The 14,957-nt window shown below is 47.8% G+C and overlaps 1 protein-coding gene across 1 annotated transcript in view; it reads right to left on the bottom strand.

Moving 5' to 3' along the window:
* The window catches only part of LOC136955007 (cytoskeleton-associated protein 5-like), a 57,800-nt gene extending 48,065 nt beyond the window's left edge, over positions 1–9,735 (bottom strand). The window contains exons 1-20 of the mRNA XM_067248563.1: positions 9,683–9,735; positions 9,374–9,420; positions 6,837–6,912; positions 6,318–6,511; positions 5,897–6,103; positions 5,353–5,666; positions 5,058–5,158; positions 4,823–4,936; positions 4,599–4,703; positions 4,055–4,144; positions 3,745–3,909; positions 3,185–3,313; positions 2,675–2,797; positions 2,231–2,470; positions 2,060–2,152; positions 1,723–1,908; positions 1,495–1,589; positions 930–987; positions 557–682; positions 19–164 (exon numbers count right to left, since the gene is read on the bottom strand). Coding sequence (XP_067104664.1) covers positions 19–164; positions 557–682; positions 930–987; positions 1,495–1,589; positions 1,723–1,908; positions 2,060–2,152; positions 2,231–2,470; positions 2,675–2,797; positions 3,185–3,313; positions 3,745–3,909; positions 4,055–4,144; positions 4,599–4,703; positions 4,823–4,936; positions 5,058–5,158; positions 5,353–5,666; positions 5,897–6,103; positions 6,318–6,511; positions 6,837–6,893 — 2,543 coding nt within the window. The 5' untranslated portion in view covers positions 6,894–6,912; positions 9,374–9,420; positions 9,683–9,735. The remainder of the gene's footprint in view (positions 1–18; positions 165–556; positions 683–929; positions 988–1,494; positions 1,590–1,722; positions 1,909–2,059; positions 2,153–2,230; positions 2,471–2,674; positions 2,798–3,184; positions 3,314–3,744; positions 3,910–4,054; positions 4,145–4,598; positions 4,704–4,822; positions 4,937–5,057; positions 5,159–5,352; positions 5,667–5,896; positions 6,104–6,317; positions 6,512–6,836; positions 6,913–9,373; positions 9,421–9,682) is intronic.
* Between the last annotated feature and the right edge of the window lie 5,222 nt (positions 9,736–14,957).

The raw sequence follows: 14,957 nt of genomic DNA, 5'->3' as shown, positions 1-14,957 counted from the left end.
TGAGACTAGATGCCCCACCTGATGTCTGTACGAGGGAGGAGGTCCACCACCACCCCAGCACCTCCCTCCTCCTGCTGCTCCTCCTCCTGCTGCTCCTCCTCTTCCTGACCTCCAGGCCTCTTGGGGGCACCTCTGGAAGGAGCTGGGGGAGTCTGGCCCTGCATCTGGCAGACCGACCATCACATCAGCAGTCAGACCGACCATCACATCAGCAGACAGACCGACCATCACATCAGCAGACAGACCGACCATCACATCAGCAGTCAGACCATCACATCAGCAGTCAGACCGACCATCACATCAGCAGTCAGACCGACCATCACATCAGCAGTCAGACCGACCATCACATCAGCAGACAGACCGACCATCACATCAGCAGTCAGACCGACCATCACATCAGCAGTCAGACCGACCATCACATCAGCAGTCAGACCATCACATCAGCAGTCAGACCATCACATCAGCAGTCAGACCATCACATCAGCAGTCAGACCATCACATCAGCAGTCAGACCATCACATTGAGTGTCGTGAGCAGGGTGAGGAGGAGACGGTACCTTCTGGAACTCTGTGTCTATCTGGGAGAGGAGCGCTGCCTTCTCTTCCTGGAAGAAGAGCCTCAAGGGAGGGCCCACATACAGGAACACCACCCCCAGCAGGGCCACGGCCCCCGTCCTCACAGCCTGGACACGGGGGGGGAGAGAGAGAGAAACAGAGACACACGCAGGACAGCTCAATCAAGTGCTCTGTCTCTTCAGCAAACATCCCCCACAAGACAAATGATTCAACTTGTCAACGTTGACAAAGTCAATGCAAGCTACCAAGAATGTCCTTGGTGAATGGGATCAGGTAAACAGACAGGAGAGGAACCCGTGTGATCAGATTACACACCGCGCCGCTCTAACAGAGCAGGACATGTAAAACACTCACTGGGTTAGTGGCTCCTAATGCTGTCTTGATGTGGACGATGAAGGTCTGAACATTGATCCTGCCAGGGGAGGGAGACAGAGACAGGGGAGGGAGACGGGAGACAGAGACAGGGGAGGGAGACGGGAGACAGAGACAGGGGAGGGAGACGGGAGACAGAGACAGGGGAGGGAGGGGGGAGACAGAGACAGGGGAGGGAGACAGAGACAGGGGAGGGAGGGGGGAGACAGAGACAGGGGAGGGAGGGGGGAGACAGAGACAGGGGAGGGAGGGGGGAGACAGAGACAGGGGAGGGAGACGGGAGACAGAGACAGGGGAGGGAGGGGGGAGACAGAGACAGGGGAGGGAGACGGGAGACAGAGACAGGGGAGGGAGGGGGGAGACAGAGACAGGGGAGGGAGGGGGGAGACAGAGACAGGGGAGGGAGGGGGGAGACAGAGACAGGGGAGGGAGGGGGGAGACAGAGACAGACAAAAACCAAAAAGAGAAAAAGAGTCATGTTTGCATTCAGTAGAGCAGGTAGAACAGCCACACCTGAACAAGGCCCTGAGGTACGGGTGAATCTTACCCTGCAAACCCAAACTCCTTCATGGCACCAGCCAGCCAGCTCAGAGCTTCACTCTGGTTCTTAGGGTTCTTTTGGGCAAACGCCATCGACACGACCTAGACGACAAGTTACATCACGTCACTCGTTCCACACTGACAGAGTAGAGGATAACATGGGACAAGCATGGTCAGGGAGGGGGGGTGGATAATTGTTGTGTGAGTTGTTCAGTAGGGAGGGGGGGTAGCTGACCTGTTCTGCGGTCCAGGCCAGGCTGCAGGCCTCTGCTACAGAGCTGAGCGCCTCCCTGGCAGAACCTCCACACTTCCCGTCTCCCAGACGCTCCACCAGCACGGCCAGCACGGCCCCTGCAGCCACCCGCGAGAAGCTGCCACGCCGCGCCACCACCTCCACCACCCGCAACTTCAGCTGCATCACCTGGCAACACACACCGTTAGCAACCACCCAAAACAACCCACAGCAGAGCTGAGGGACAGGGATACGCCCCCCTGCTGAGAGCACCTCCCTCCCACAGCTCCAGGAGCAGAGGGGGGGAGGAGAGGGAGAGGGGGGGAGGAGAGGAGGGTACCTGGAAGTTAGTCTCCTTCCAGCCGGGTTTCCTGGCCAACATGCGGACCAGTGCTTGGCAGGGCATCTGGCTGCTGTCCATCTGCTCCACAGCCTAGAGGGCAGAGGTCAGCATGAGAATCCCCTCTCCTTGAGGTTAAAGCATCAGCGTAGTTAGAGAGAGGGGCTGTACCTGGAGGTAGGCCTCCATGCTGGCTAGACGCTCCTTCCAGTTGGTGCTGCCCAGCAGCTGTACACAGGAAGCAGGAAGTACTGCTGTGGCCCGCTCCTCACACTCCTCCAGGGCGAGCTCAGACTCCTGCAGGCCCCTGGGCACAGCCGGCTCCCTGGGCACAGCCGGCTCCCTGGGCACAGCCGGCTTCCTCCCCTTCCCTGCTCCTCCTGGCTTGGCCTTCCTAGGACCCCCAGCGGGCTGCAACACACAACCATGAAAAATACATTTGTATTTACATAAGTTCTGGATGATGCTGTGCAAAACATCCAAGATTATTTTTAAATTATGTTTGCCTCCTCTGCGTTAGTCTATCAGAAAGATTAGTTACATAAAAAATGTTAATAAAACTTGTGCCTAAGGCACAGTCCACTATGCAGCAGCTCATTTAACACACACACACACCTCAGCTGCAGGGGCCATGTTGGAGGGCTGTGCCGTCTTGGCAGGGACCCCAGCGGGGGGCTGGGTCTTGGTGACAGACTTCTCCTCCTCCCCCCCTCCAGAGGACGCAGCACTTTCTTTGATCTTGTGGGAGAAGAGGCAGGTTTAGTGACATGAGGAGCGAGAACGTGCTACAAGGGACAGTCTGACCAAACGCTGGGAGTCAGGTGGCTGAGCGGTTAGGGAATCGGGCTAGTAATCAGAAGGTTGCTGGTTCGATCCCTGGCTCTGCCAAATGACGTGTCCTTGGGCAAGGCACTTCACCCTACTTGCCTCGGGGGAATGTCCCTGTACTTACTGTAAGTCGCTCTGGATAAGAGCGTCTGCTAAATGACTAAATGTAATGTAATGTGAAATAGTTTAAATGAATCATTTAAATCGACATTGAAACTGTATTTAAAACCTGCACCAGTAATACATGTAAGGAGATTGAACTCTGAAATCTTAGAATGTTTGTTTTGCTGCTGTTACCTTGTCTATTTTCAGTTTGTCCAGGTCTGCCAGGAAGGGGTTGACCACCCGTTCCCCCACCACACGCATGGCGCTGCCCAGGGCATCGAAGGCAGCGTCCCTCACCTCAGGAGCAGAGTCGTTCACATGCTGCCATGAGGGAAGACAGGAAGATCAGGAGGGGGGGGGAGCGGGGGTAAGTAAAAAAGTTTTTATGTTACAAAAAATATAATAAAAATTTTTTTGGGGGGGGGGGGGGGGTTTACAGAACAACAAAGAAAATGCTACTGTCAATTTTTACACAATACTATGTTTTTTGGGGGGTTAGATGTTATAACTGGGGGGAGTCAGATGGCTGAGCGGTGAGGGAGTCGGGCTAGTAATCTGAAGGTTGCCAGTTCGATTCCTGGTCGCCGTGTCGTGTCAATTGACGTTGTGTCCTTGGGCAAGGCACTTCGCCCTACTTGCTTCGGGGGGAATGTCCCTGTACTTACTGTAAGTCGCTCTGGATAAGAGCGTTACTAAATGACTAAATGTAAAATAACCGGTGGTCTGTGGTTTAGATGTTCCTGAACATCCACCTTGATCAGAGCAGCGAAGAGCGGCTTGAGGAGGCTCTTGGGGAGGGAGGAGGGGCTGGAGGCACGGAAGCTTCTGGCCAGGAACAGAGACGCCTGCTGCTTCACTGAAGGGTTCTTGTTGTCCATCACAACCAGAACGTCCTCACTCAGACTCTGGAGAGAGGTCTGGGAGGGGGGAGGAGGTGGAGAGGTAGACAGAAGGAGGAGGTAGAGAGAGAAGGAGGAGGAGGAGGTAGAGAGACACGAGAAAAGTTCATTTAAGTCACACACACCAACATCACCGACACACACACACTAACATCACCCCCACCGTGAGGAAGATGGCGTCCATGGCCTCCTGCAGAGCCTGGACCACTTGAGGCTTCTTCTCCTTAAACTTCTCCAGCACCGTCAGCACCACCTCGAGGAGAACACCACAACCGTCACATGACCGCTCCTAGAACCACGTCACATGACCGCTCCTAGAAGCACGTCACATGACAGCTCCTAGAAGCACGTCACATGACAGCTCCTAGAACAGCTCCATTAACACTGTCTGGTAGCTGAGATGTTACTTTACACTGTGTCTGGTAGCTGAGATGTGGTTACTTTACACTGTGTCTGGTAGCTGAGATGTGGTTACTTTACACTGTGTCTGGTAGCTGAGATGTGGTTACTTTACACTGTGTCTGGTAGCTGAGATGTGGTTACTTTACACCATGTCTGGTAGCTGAGATGTTACTATACACCATGTCTGGTAGCTGAGATGTTACTATACACCATGTCTAGTAGCTGAGATGTGGTTACTTTACACGGTAGCAGGTAAATACACTCCCTCTCTTCAGACTGTAACAAGCCTGGTTGTGGATCCTTACATGGCCAGCATAGGTGCTGAACTTCTTCCTCAGCCCGGAGGCCAGACCAGAGACACATTTCACCGCCAGAGCGACCAGCATGACGTTTGTATCCTTAGCAATGACCTGCAAAACACACAAATAAAAATGTCACCAGGTTTTCTGGGAGAGATTGAAAGACTTACCTCTGCATACAAGAAGTATATAAACATGTCCCTGAGCAGGTAAGACAGTCAAGCCGGTACCTTCTTCAGCGCTCGCACCACATCCCCATAGTCTGCGACCTCCAGCCTCGGGCTCTTAACCAGCCCTGCCAAGGCCTCCAGCGCCTCCTTCCTGTCTTGCCACTTCTTGGCTTCCTGCAGAGTCACACAATCATAGGGGACATGGATGAGCAAACTCTGGAGCTCTCGTCACACAGGGCCCAACACTAGAGGGACGTGCATTAGGGTTGGTTCATGACGCGTGGTGTGTGCTCACTATCTTGTCGTGAAAGTCTTTGGGCAGCTTGGAGAGGATCTCTACTGGCTCCAGGAGCTCGAAGGGGTCAACGTCAGGGACACACTGTCCTGTCCCCACACCTGAGAGAGGGAGGGCAGGGGGGGGGGGGAGAGCGAGGGACGAGCGTGGGAGGGAGGAGAGAGAAAACACATGACTTTCAGCTTTCTTGGTGGACAGGTCCAGACCAGCGTTAGAGCATTTGACTGCAGATCAAAGGTCACAGGTTGAATCCCTCCTCTGTATGTGCTCTATGAACACGTATCGTCATGGCTACCTTGGGCCTGGTGGGGCGCTGCCTCGGCCTGCTGGTGCTGCTGGAGCGTCGCGTCCCGGAGGTGCTGCTGGGATCGCAGGAAGCGCGTCTGTGTGGCGGGCGCCCCCGGCAGCCTGGCCCACTCCTCCTCCAGCTCCCGGAGCAGCACCGGGCTGACCCCCTGCAGGGCGGGCCGCAGCGCGCCCCCGATCCAGCGGTACACCTCCACCGCCAGCCTGCGTGCCTCATCGCGCACTGCCTTCTCTCTGGACTCAAACAGCCGGGGCAGCGCCTTCACCACAGCCTTCAGGCCCACCGTCTTGCACCCAAACTCACTGGGGGAAAGCATTACACATTATAGCGTTTGAATGTGAAGTTGTACATGATCAGAGGATATGCGCATCAGGGGTGTAGCTTGCATTTCACATGTCCAACACACTTTTTGAAAATCTGTCGGATCCCCACAAACTAAGTATGAAAATTACATTTAAAAAGGTGTCCCACCCTTTTCCCCTGAACTATAAAATACCGTTTTCCATAAAACAGGCTTTGTAGAGCCGCTTACCTCAGGGCTCTGTGCAGTGTCTCCACACAGCCACACACCATCTTGGGGTTTTTGTTCTCGAGACCTTTGATTAGATTCTCCTGGACAGCTTCTGCCTTTTCTTTTTCGACGTACATGAGGCAGATGTCTGTTCCCAGCTCCCTGGCCCGGGCCTTGGGCTGGTTAAACACCTTGCAGACCACTCCGCTCACCACCTCCCCTGCAGTCCTGCAGGGATGGACACACACACACAGCCAGGGAGTGAACTGGGGATGGATGTAGCTTATGCTTTATTAGATTAATTACATTACAACAATTCTCATTCAGGCTTTCAGTGCAGTGAGCAATACTAATTGTAAGAAAATTAATTGCACGGCTGGCACACCTTCAAACCGACACATTTCAACACATTTATTTTTACAACTGTTTCTCCCTCTCTCACCTCGCAGCTACGTGAGCGTTTTCTACGTAAACCAGCGCCGCCTCCAGTCCCTTCAGCTGGGCCACAGCGTTTGAGTCCGTCACAAACTTCACTATGAGAGGCTGGAACTTGTCCCACTCCGGGCTCTTCTCGCCATCTATCCCCCGGAACAGTTTTATGGCCTCCTCGTACCCGTGAAGTCTGGCCTTCCACACCTGTCACACCATGGACAGACAGATTAGCGGAGTCTTGCTAGCTAACATTGGTGAACGAACGGTAGCTAACATTAGACCGCGGTAGCTAGCATAATGGACTGTAGCGAACACTACACTAGGATTGTCCATCATTATGTCCAAAATAGCTAAGGTTGTAAGAGAGTTTAACAGTGTTGTGGTATTTTGTTAGCCATATACCGTTCTTGCCTTTGAAGGCATATCAAGTTTAACTGTGTAATGTCGCTAGTACGTTAATAATGGTGCTAGACGCTAAACTATAGCTAAGTAGTTCAGAGTTTGCACAGTATACAGTAGCTTGAGTCACCTTGTGTTCGCATTTCTGGTTTACAGGCAACTTCATCCACTCAGAGTCGTCACCCATGTTGGCCAGTCTCGACTAACTTTTGTAGAAGAGAGAAGGAAATATGGGATAAGGAATATAGCAGATCCAAGGTGAGCTAGCAGGCTAGATAACTTCTCCTGTCTGCCCCCCCAATGGTGGAATCATCTCCCCAACTCCATCAGACTGCTGACTGTCTCCCCACCTTCAAGAAAAGGCTAAAGATTTGTTGGATCAGATGTTAGTTTATTTCCTCCAGGAACACAATGACACTTATTGAGGGACTTGTTGCACTTGTTAGTTAGTTGTAACTGATTTAGCTAGCCTACTTGTACTCGCTGTGAATTATATTATTGTTGCTCGCTTTCCTCCAGGTACACTCTGGGCACTTTCGTATGGAGGATTATAGGGGCCAAAACTAAATAAATAAATACTTGGATAAATAAATAATTATATAACACAAATCTTAAATAAATGACTAATTATATAATGAAATTCCTAATTGACATACAAAATATATAAATTACAAATTAAATGAGACACTAAATATATAAATGTTACATGTATTTGTGTGTGTATATATATATATATATATATATATATATATTTACATTTTAATGTATTCACATTTATTTATACTTCCATTTATTTATTTATCATTACATTTATCCACGGTGTAATTTGCTGCAGCAAAATAAATCCGTCGTCTGCGTCACCAAGTCAGGGGGCGGGTTAAAGCCTCTGATTGGTGGTTCAACTTGAATCGACTGCTTTTGACTCATTCAAGATGGCAGCACCTAGTGCGGATTCAATGAATGAAATTGCATGCTACAGTGGTCGAAATTTTGTCGGTAGCTGAAGATATGGAGGCAACTGCCAATTCACTTTTTTTTATTTTTTAAACATCATATTGAGAGCTTCGCTGAAATTATATCGGCCCTGACTGACACAGACATCAATGAAAATGTGTTCACGATTCTCGGCGAGATGGTACAGCATAGGGGTGGGCGAATCGATCTCAAGACCGATAGTATCGATACCAACGTTGGTATCAGTAGCCTATTGATTGATACTGGCGTGATAAGATCGATACTTAAGTTTCAATTTCTGTTGTCTACATTCAGTACACAATTCCCTTTACATCATAGTGGTTGTGCAAACACCGTCTAACTTCGCCCAAGCTCACTTTGCCCCTCCCCTGCTTGGCTGTGAGTTGTTGCCGGCGTGTACGTAACACGACTCAGCGGCACACACTAACAGTATTTTTGACAAAACTCTTTGTCCTGTGTTTTATTATGGTCATAATCATGAACAAGTAATTAAAGGTAAAATCATTAAATGATCACGAAAATTCAAATTTTAATTCAAATTTTCATATTGATGTTGCATTCACTTCATAAATTGTGAGGCATTGCGCCCTCGACACGAAAGTAGATAAACTGCTTTTGTAAGTAAAAAGTAATATTGCAAATCAGCAATATTGGTATTGGCAGGGGCGCCGTATGGCCCTGTATTTACTCATTGGTATCGGATCAATACCACATTTTGCAGTATCGCACACCCCTAGCAGCTGCAGAGTGAGGCGATAGAGGATCCCTCTAGATCGAAAAGAGCTTGATCTACTGATTGAGCCTGCCTGGTGTGTAATACTGTTCATTCACCAATCAGAGGCTTAAACCTGCCCCCTGACTCTGTGACGCAGACAACGGATTTATTTTGCTGCAGCAAGTTACACCGTGGATAAATGGAAGGATAAATGGAAGGATATATAAATGGAAGTATAAATAAATAAATGTGAACACATTAAAACGTAAATATATATATATATAAATACATGTAACATTTATATATTCAGTGTTCATTTAATTTGTATTTATTTATATATTTTGTATGTCAATTAGGCATTTCCTTATATAATTAGTCATGTATTTAAGCTTTGTTATATAATTGTTTATAAGCGTGTTATATAATTATTTATTTATCCAAGTATTTATTTATTTAGTTTTAGCCCCTATAATCCTCCATACTTTCGAGGATCATGTCGTTTAATTGTAACTACTTTTACATTTAGTCATTTAGCAGACGCTCTTATCCAGAGCGACTTACAGTAAGTACAGGGACATTCCCTCGAGGCAAGTAGGGTGAAGTGCCTTACCCAAGGACACAACGTCAGTTGGAATGACCGGGAATCGAACTGGCAACCTTCGGATTACTAGCCCGATTCCCTCACCACTCAGCCACCTGACTCCCATGCTACATGCTCCCTGACTACATGCTCTTCTGGTTCTACCCATTGGCTCTTGTTTGCTTTTCACAATTTTGCTTCATGTTTTGGCTACCCACATTGTTTCTGGGGCTATCTCGTTGTTCATGATCATTGACCTATGCAACTTTTGCTCTTTCTTGTAAATCGCTTTGGATAAAAGCGTCTGCTAAATGACTAAATGTAAATAACAATGTTAGTTGAAGCGGTTAGCTAGCAAAACCTGTATTCTGCGTCTGACGTGACGAAAGATGCCTACCGAAACAGACTTGAACTTTTAAGAGCACTTCAGTTAGTATTCTTGGTCTGTTGATGTTGAAGAGAGACAAAACAGCTCAGTGACAATACTGATACAATTCAGATTGTTAGCTAACTACCTAGCGATTAATTCAGTAGCAAACGTGACAGCCGAATGCAACTTGTAGCTAGGCTAGCTCGGCAGTGGGTAGCCTACTAGCACTGTAGCTAAACTTAAACATCGATATCATTGCGTAAAATCAGAACGCATTATGTAAAGCGTTCTTCACATTTAAAAACATATTTGCAGTTGGTAGAGCATTGCATTTACCTTTTTCAGGGGTATTAGTCGTGACTGTGTCGTGTTCCGGGGTTATACAGCTTACATTTCGTTCTGGATAAGAGCGTCTGCTAAATGACTAAATGTTTGAAAATGCACGTAGTTTAAAAACTTAGCGTTGATTGGTCAAGACAGGCGAGCCCTGATTGGACGATTCAAATGTTCTCTCTACTGCAGCAAGTTTCATTAGACGAGAAGGCGGATTTGTAATGTTTTTTTTTTTATATATCAAAGCTCCTTCAAACCTGGTTAAAGCACTCTTTCGATTAATAGTACAAAAAAAACGCTTATAACATGGTCTGGGTGAATACTTGATTCTTATTTGGCTAATAAGGGATAATGCCCCGACGAGGTCTACAATATCATCCAATAATGGACGATATCAAATATAAAATGTTGAATTGTGAACACAGTCACAATTTGTTTTTAACTATCTAAAGATTGAAAAATTATTTTCGAAAAAAACATTTTTAAAGGTTGAAAAGATGTGTGAAAACAAAGTTTAGTTAGGTATGTGGAGATGTCCATCTTTATATACAGTCTGTGTTTTAAATGAAGAGATTGGTTACAAAAGTGTCATTTTCGTCGTTGAAATGCAAATGCAATTTTATATTAAAAGATAGCAAAGGAGTAGTTTACTATATCACACAACACCGTTTGTTAGTACTACAATGGAAATACATAAACAGTCTTTTCATATTTACACATTAAGTGACAACCAAACAAAGAAATCATAAATATCTCTTTTTGTTAACTTTACAACAGTTATATGTGAACAATATTTCATAACATAAAGAGCACTATTAAATAACTGGCATCAACCCTATCATTTACAAGACTAGAAAACAGTGGTTACAATAATCCAGCAAAAAAATTATTCTCCAGTGAGTAAAATTAATACAAGTCAAACAATCTTGAAATCCCTTTGTACAAAAGACTATACAACAAAAAATCAACACAATATCTTCAACAAATACAAATGTTTGCTTTTATCTGCGTATGAATGGTAAATCTGTACAGTTTAGCAACTTTAGTTGAGTGGGTGGGACTGTGTGTGCGAGGATTGTTAATCTGATTCTCTGCATGCCCGCCCTCAGCCAATCGTCAGAGACTTCAGGGAAAGTAGCTGCCAAGACCCTTTCTCATTGGCCTTCGTGCTCATCTAGCAGCGAATCAGCGTGATGCTGAACTAGAAGAAATTACTTCACGACAAGTGGGTTTGAAAACTCTGACATCAGTCCACAGAAACACTCTCCCCCCCAATCATCCTCATCACAGAGACATGCATGCTTATCAACACACCGCCCTCTAGAAAAGCAACTTAAATGAAATAAATGCTGGATAAATGGTCATTTCTAGGCTATAACCCTTCTATAGTTAACGGTTTTTAAGCAGGTGTACAGTATTTGAATGTAGGCTATATCATCCCAAACGCCATCAGTATGTTACTGACACTGTACTAGGTATACACTGTGTTGCGATTATCTAACGTACTGTAAGTGCACACTGCTTCCCAGATTCAGATATGGTATTTCTACTTTAATCAGAATTCTTACAAGAATGCCACACACATTTTAAAAACCTCCCAAAAAATATAAATAAAACAGAGAAAAAGAAAATCGAAACAAATGTTTGGCACTTATACTTCATCGAGACAGACATCCACCCCAGAGGTGATGGTATAATTGCAGTAATATATTTTTTTAACAACACACATTTTCTTAAACTTTTACTCTTGATTTCAAATGAATGCGACTTCAGAGACCACATATACAGTCGGGAGTACCGGATACTGAGTCCCAGGTTGGCTTGGTAGCGGCGGGAACCCACCGTCCGAAAGGACAGGTTCAGCGGTCGCGTGAGTGTCCCAGCAGGGTCCGTTACCAGGAGGAGATGAGCAGGGTCTGTTACCAGGAGGAGATGAGCAGGGTCCGTTACCAGGAGGAGATGAGCAGGGTCTGTTACCAGGAGGAGATGAGCAGGGTCTGTTACCAGGAGGAGATGAGCAGGGTCTGTTACCAGGAGGAGATGAGCAGGGTCTGTTACCAGGAGGAGATGAGCAGGGTCTGTTACCAGGAGGAGATGAGCAGGGTCTGTTACCAGGAGGAGATGCAAGGAAGCGAAATGAGGAAGCCCCCCCCTTTGGCACTGTCATAAATATCAACATGGATGACTGAGTCGTTCAGTACAGTTCTAAAGCATAACTGTTCTCAAGATCAGCAAACTCACTCTTAAGTACAAAAAATCATAAATAGAGTTCATGAAAACACAAGCGACGATGTGAGGCATTAGGATAGGAAGCTGCTGTTATGTAGTCCAGGAGTACAATGTTTTTTTCTTCTTTCAATTTCTTTTTTTTCTTTGTCAAAAAAGTTCACAAAAAATGCTTATGTTATACACAAGGAAGCTGCCCTCGCTCAAAGGTGTTTGCTTTTTCATCAGAAAGGCTCCAGAAATGTCCAAGTCTTTCTGCGGTTCCTTTTCAAAGTCTCTCGCATTTGTGTTCCAGCATGATCAGAACTGGTAGTGAAGTCTTTCGTTTGAAGGAGTTACCAGTTACTGTAGCAGAGAGCAGATCATGTGATAATAATGTGTGTGTGTGTATTTATTATATGTATATATTGTATGTGTTTACAATACAGTTGTGTGTGTGTGTGTGTGTGTGTGTGTGTGTGAGAGAGAGAGAGAGAGAGAGAGAGAGAGAGAGAGCGAGAGAGAGGAGTCCAGAGCTCAGAGATACAGAAGTTTTCAGGTGTGTGTGTGTGGGTGTGTGTGTGTGTGGGGGGGGGGGCTTGTATTGACTGTAAGTATGCAGGTTTAAATAAAGTTGTAATCACGTTTGTTTGCTAGTACCTACAGTAAGAGTACCTCTAACTTGTGTTTATGTCTGAATCATCTAATACATAACTGCAGAATAATACTCTTTTATGTAGTTGTATGTACTGGTCTAGATAGGTCTGTCTACAGTAAAATGTATATAGGTTTTAAAGCAGGCGCTTGTTTGTGTGTATATGTGCGTGTGTGTGCACATGTTTGTGTGTATGTGTGCGCATGTATTTGTATGCGTGTAGAAATGTGTATTCTTTCATGTATGTGTGTACACGCATGTTTTTCCGTGTGTAACAGTGTGTATGAGTGAGTATGAGCGTGTGTGTGTGTATACGAGTGTGTTTATGGGTGTGTGTGTGTGTGTGTATACGAGTGTGTTTATGGGTGTGTGTGTGTGTGTATACGAGTGTGTTTATGGGGGTGTGTGTGTGTGTGTATACGAGTGTGTTTATGGGTGTGTGTGTGTGTGTGTATACGAGTGTGTTTATGGGTGTGTGTGTGTGTATACGAGTGTGTTTATGGGTGTGTGTGTGTGTGTGTGTGTGTGTATACGAGTGTGTTTATGGGTGTGTGTGTGTGTGTGTATACGAGTGTGTTTATGGGTGTGTGTGTGTGCGGGGGTCAGCAGGGCGCGGGCCCTCCTCACACCTCGCTCTCCGTGGAGGGCTTGCGAGTGGTGGTCCAGCTGGTGTCGGGCAGGCTGTGCTGGGCGTGGCGGCGTGGCGTGGAGCAGCCGGGGGCCAGCGTGCTGATGGAGGAGCACTCAGACGCCTCCTCCTGCAAGAGCTGCTCCGTCTCCCCGTCGTCCAGGGAGACGCTGCTGGCCTGCAGGGACACGGTGTCCGTGCGCATGCAGGCGTGGAGCCCGCCACCCCGGGACGGCCGCAGCTGCTTTAGGTCGTCCCAGTACAGCTGCTCGCTGGACAGCAGACACACCCCCTCCACGATGCGGATCTTCTCACTGCTGTAGCCCCCATCCACGCCCCCCTGCATGGACAACACAGTCAGTCTGGGTTAGGGTTAGTCTGGTTGGCCGTGTTGGAACGAGGCACCATGGGGGAACCTCAAATGCAAGTAAGGAGCGTTCCAGAGCAGGCTCTCATCACTCAGCACACTACTCATGCTGCTCTGGAGTTAGGGGGGTGGGGGACTGGGGGCTGGGGTTAGGGGGGCTGGGGGTTTGGGGGCTGGGGGTTTGGGATCAGAGGGGTCTGGTTAGGGGGGCTTGGGGTCAGAGGGGTGGGGTTTAGGGGGGTTGGGATTAGAGGGGCTGTGATTACAGGGGCTGGGGGGTGGGGTTAGGGGGGCTGGATTAGGGGGGCTGGGTTAGGGGGGCTGGGTTAGGATCTGTCTCCTCGTTACTGTCAGGTCTCGTCCGTCAGATGGGCTTCTCGTAAGAGGCTAGCAGGTCAGAAACACGACTGTTGAAGGGGTCAGACTGAGAACACACGGAAGCAGGTTCAGAGGTAAACACGCCAAGCAGAGGACGAGTAAAGAGAGAACTGCTAACATGCAGACAGAGAGAGAGGGAGAGAGAAGAAGAAAGAGAAAGGGAGAAAGGCAGAGTGAGAGAAACAAACAGAGAGAGGAGAGATTCCTCCATGCAGTGGGGCTACCTCTCCGCAGATCAAGCGGGTCAAAAGATGAAAGGAGAGAGGGAGTTGTAAGGATGAGAGCGCTGTTGTGAGGGAAAGGGGGAAGAGGGGGAGAGGAGTGATGAGTGTTGGGACAGATGAGGGCCTGTGTCTCTTCACGGTGTTGGACTCTGGGTCCAGACACAGCCTGCAATGTGGCGTCATCTCACACAATGTTCCTGTCACATTACTGTCCTAACAAGCGGACGACCCAAACCAAATGGATTCAGGTTAAATCTATTCTTTCATTTTACACTGTTGGCCTACTTTTATCCAAAGAGACGTACGGGGGGGATTCAAACCAGTGACCTCTTGATCCTTCATATTCTAACCCGGGCTCAGAGCACCATCAATAAAGTTCAGTGGTAGAACATGGGGAGGGTATAGCTCAGTGGTAGAACATGGGGATGGGTATAGCTCAGTGGTAGAGCATGTGGATGGGTATAGCTCAGTGGTAGAACATGGGGATGGGTATAGCTCAGTGGTAGAGCATGGGGATGGGTATAGCTCAGTGGTAGAGCATGGGGATGGGTATAGCTCAGTGGTAGAACATGGGGATGGGTATAGCTCAGTGGTAGAGCATGGGGATGGGTATAGCTCAGTGGTAGAGCATGGGGATGGGTATAGCTCAGTGGTAGAGCATGGGGATGGGTGTAGCTCAGTGGTAGAGCATGTGGATGGGTATAGCTCAGTGGTAGAGCATGGGGAGGGTATAGCTCAGTGGTAGAACATGGGGATGGGTATAGCTCAGTGGTTACAGCATCTGACTACAGATCAAAAGGTTGCAAGGTCAAATCCCCCTG

Source organism: Osmerus mordax, chromosome 13, assembly GCF_038355195.1.
Source record: "Osmerus mordax isolate fOsmMor3 chromosome 13, fOsmMor3.pri, whole genome shotgun sequence".
Taxonomy (NCBI): Eukaryota; Metazoa; Chordata; class Actinopteri; order Osmeriformes; family Osmeridae; genus Osmerus; species Osmerus mordax.
The sequence above is the reverse complement of the archived record's forward strand: the minus strand, read 5'-3'. Positions and strand labels throughout refer to the sequence as shown.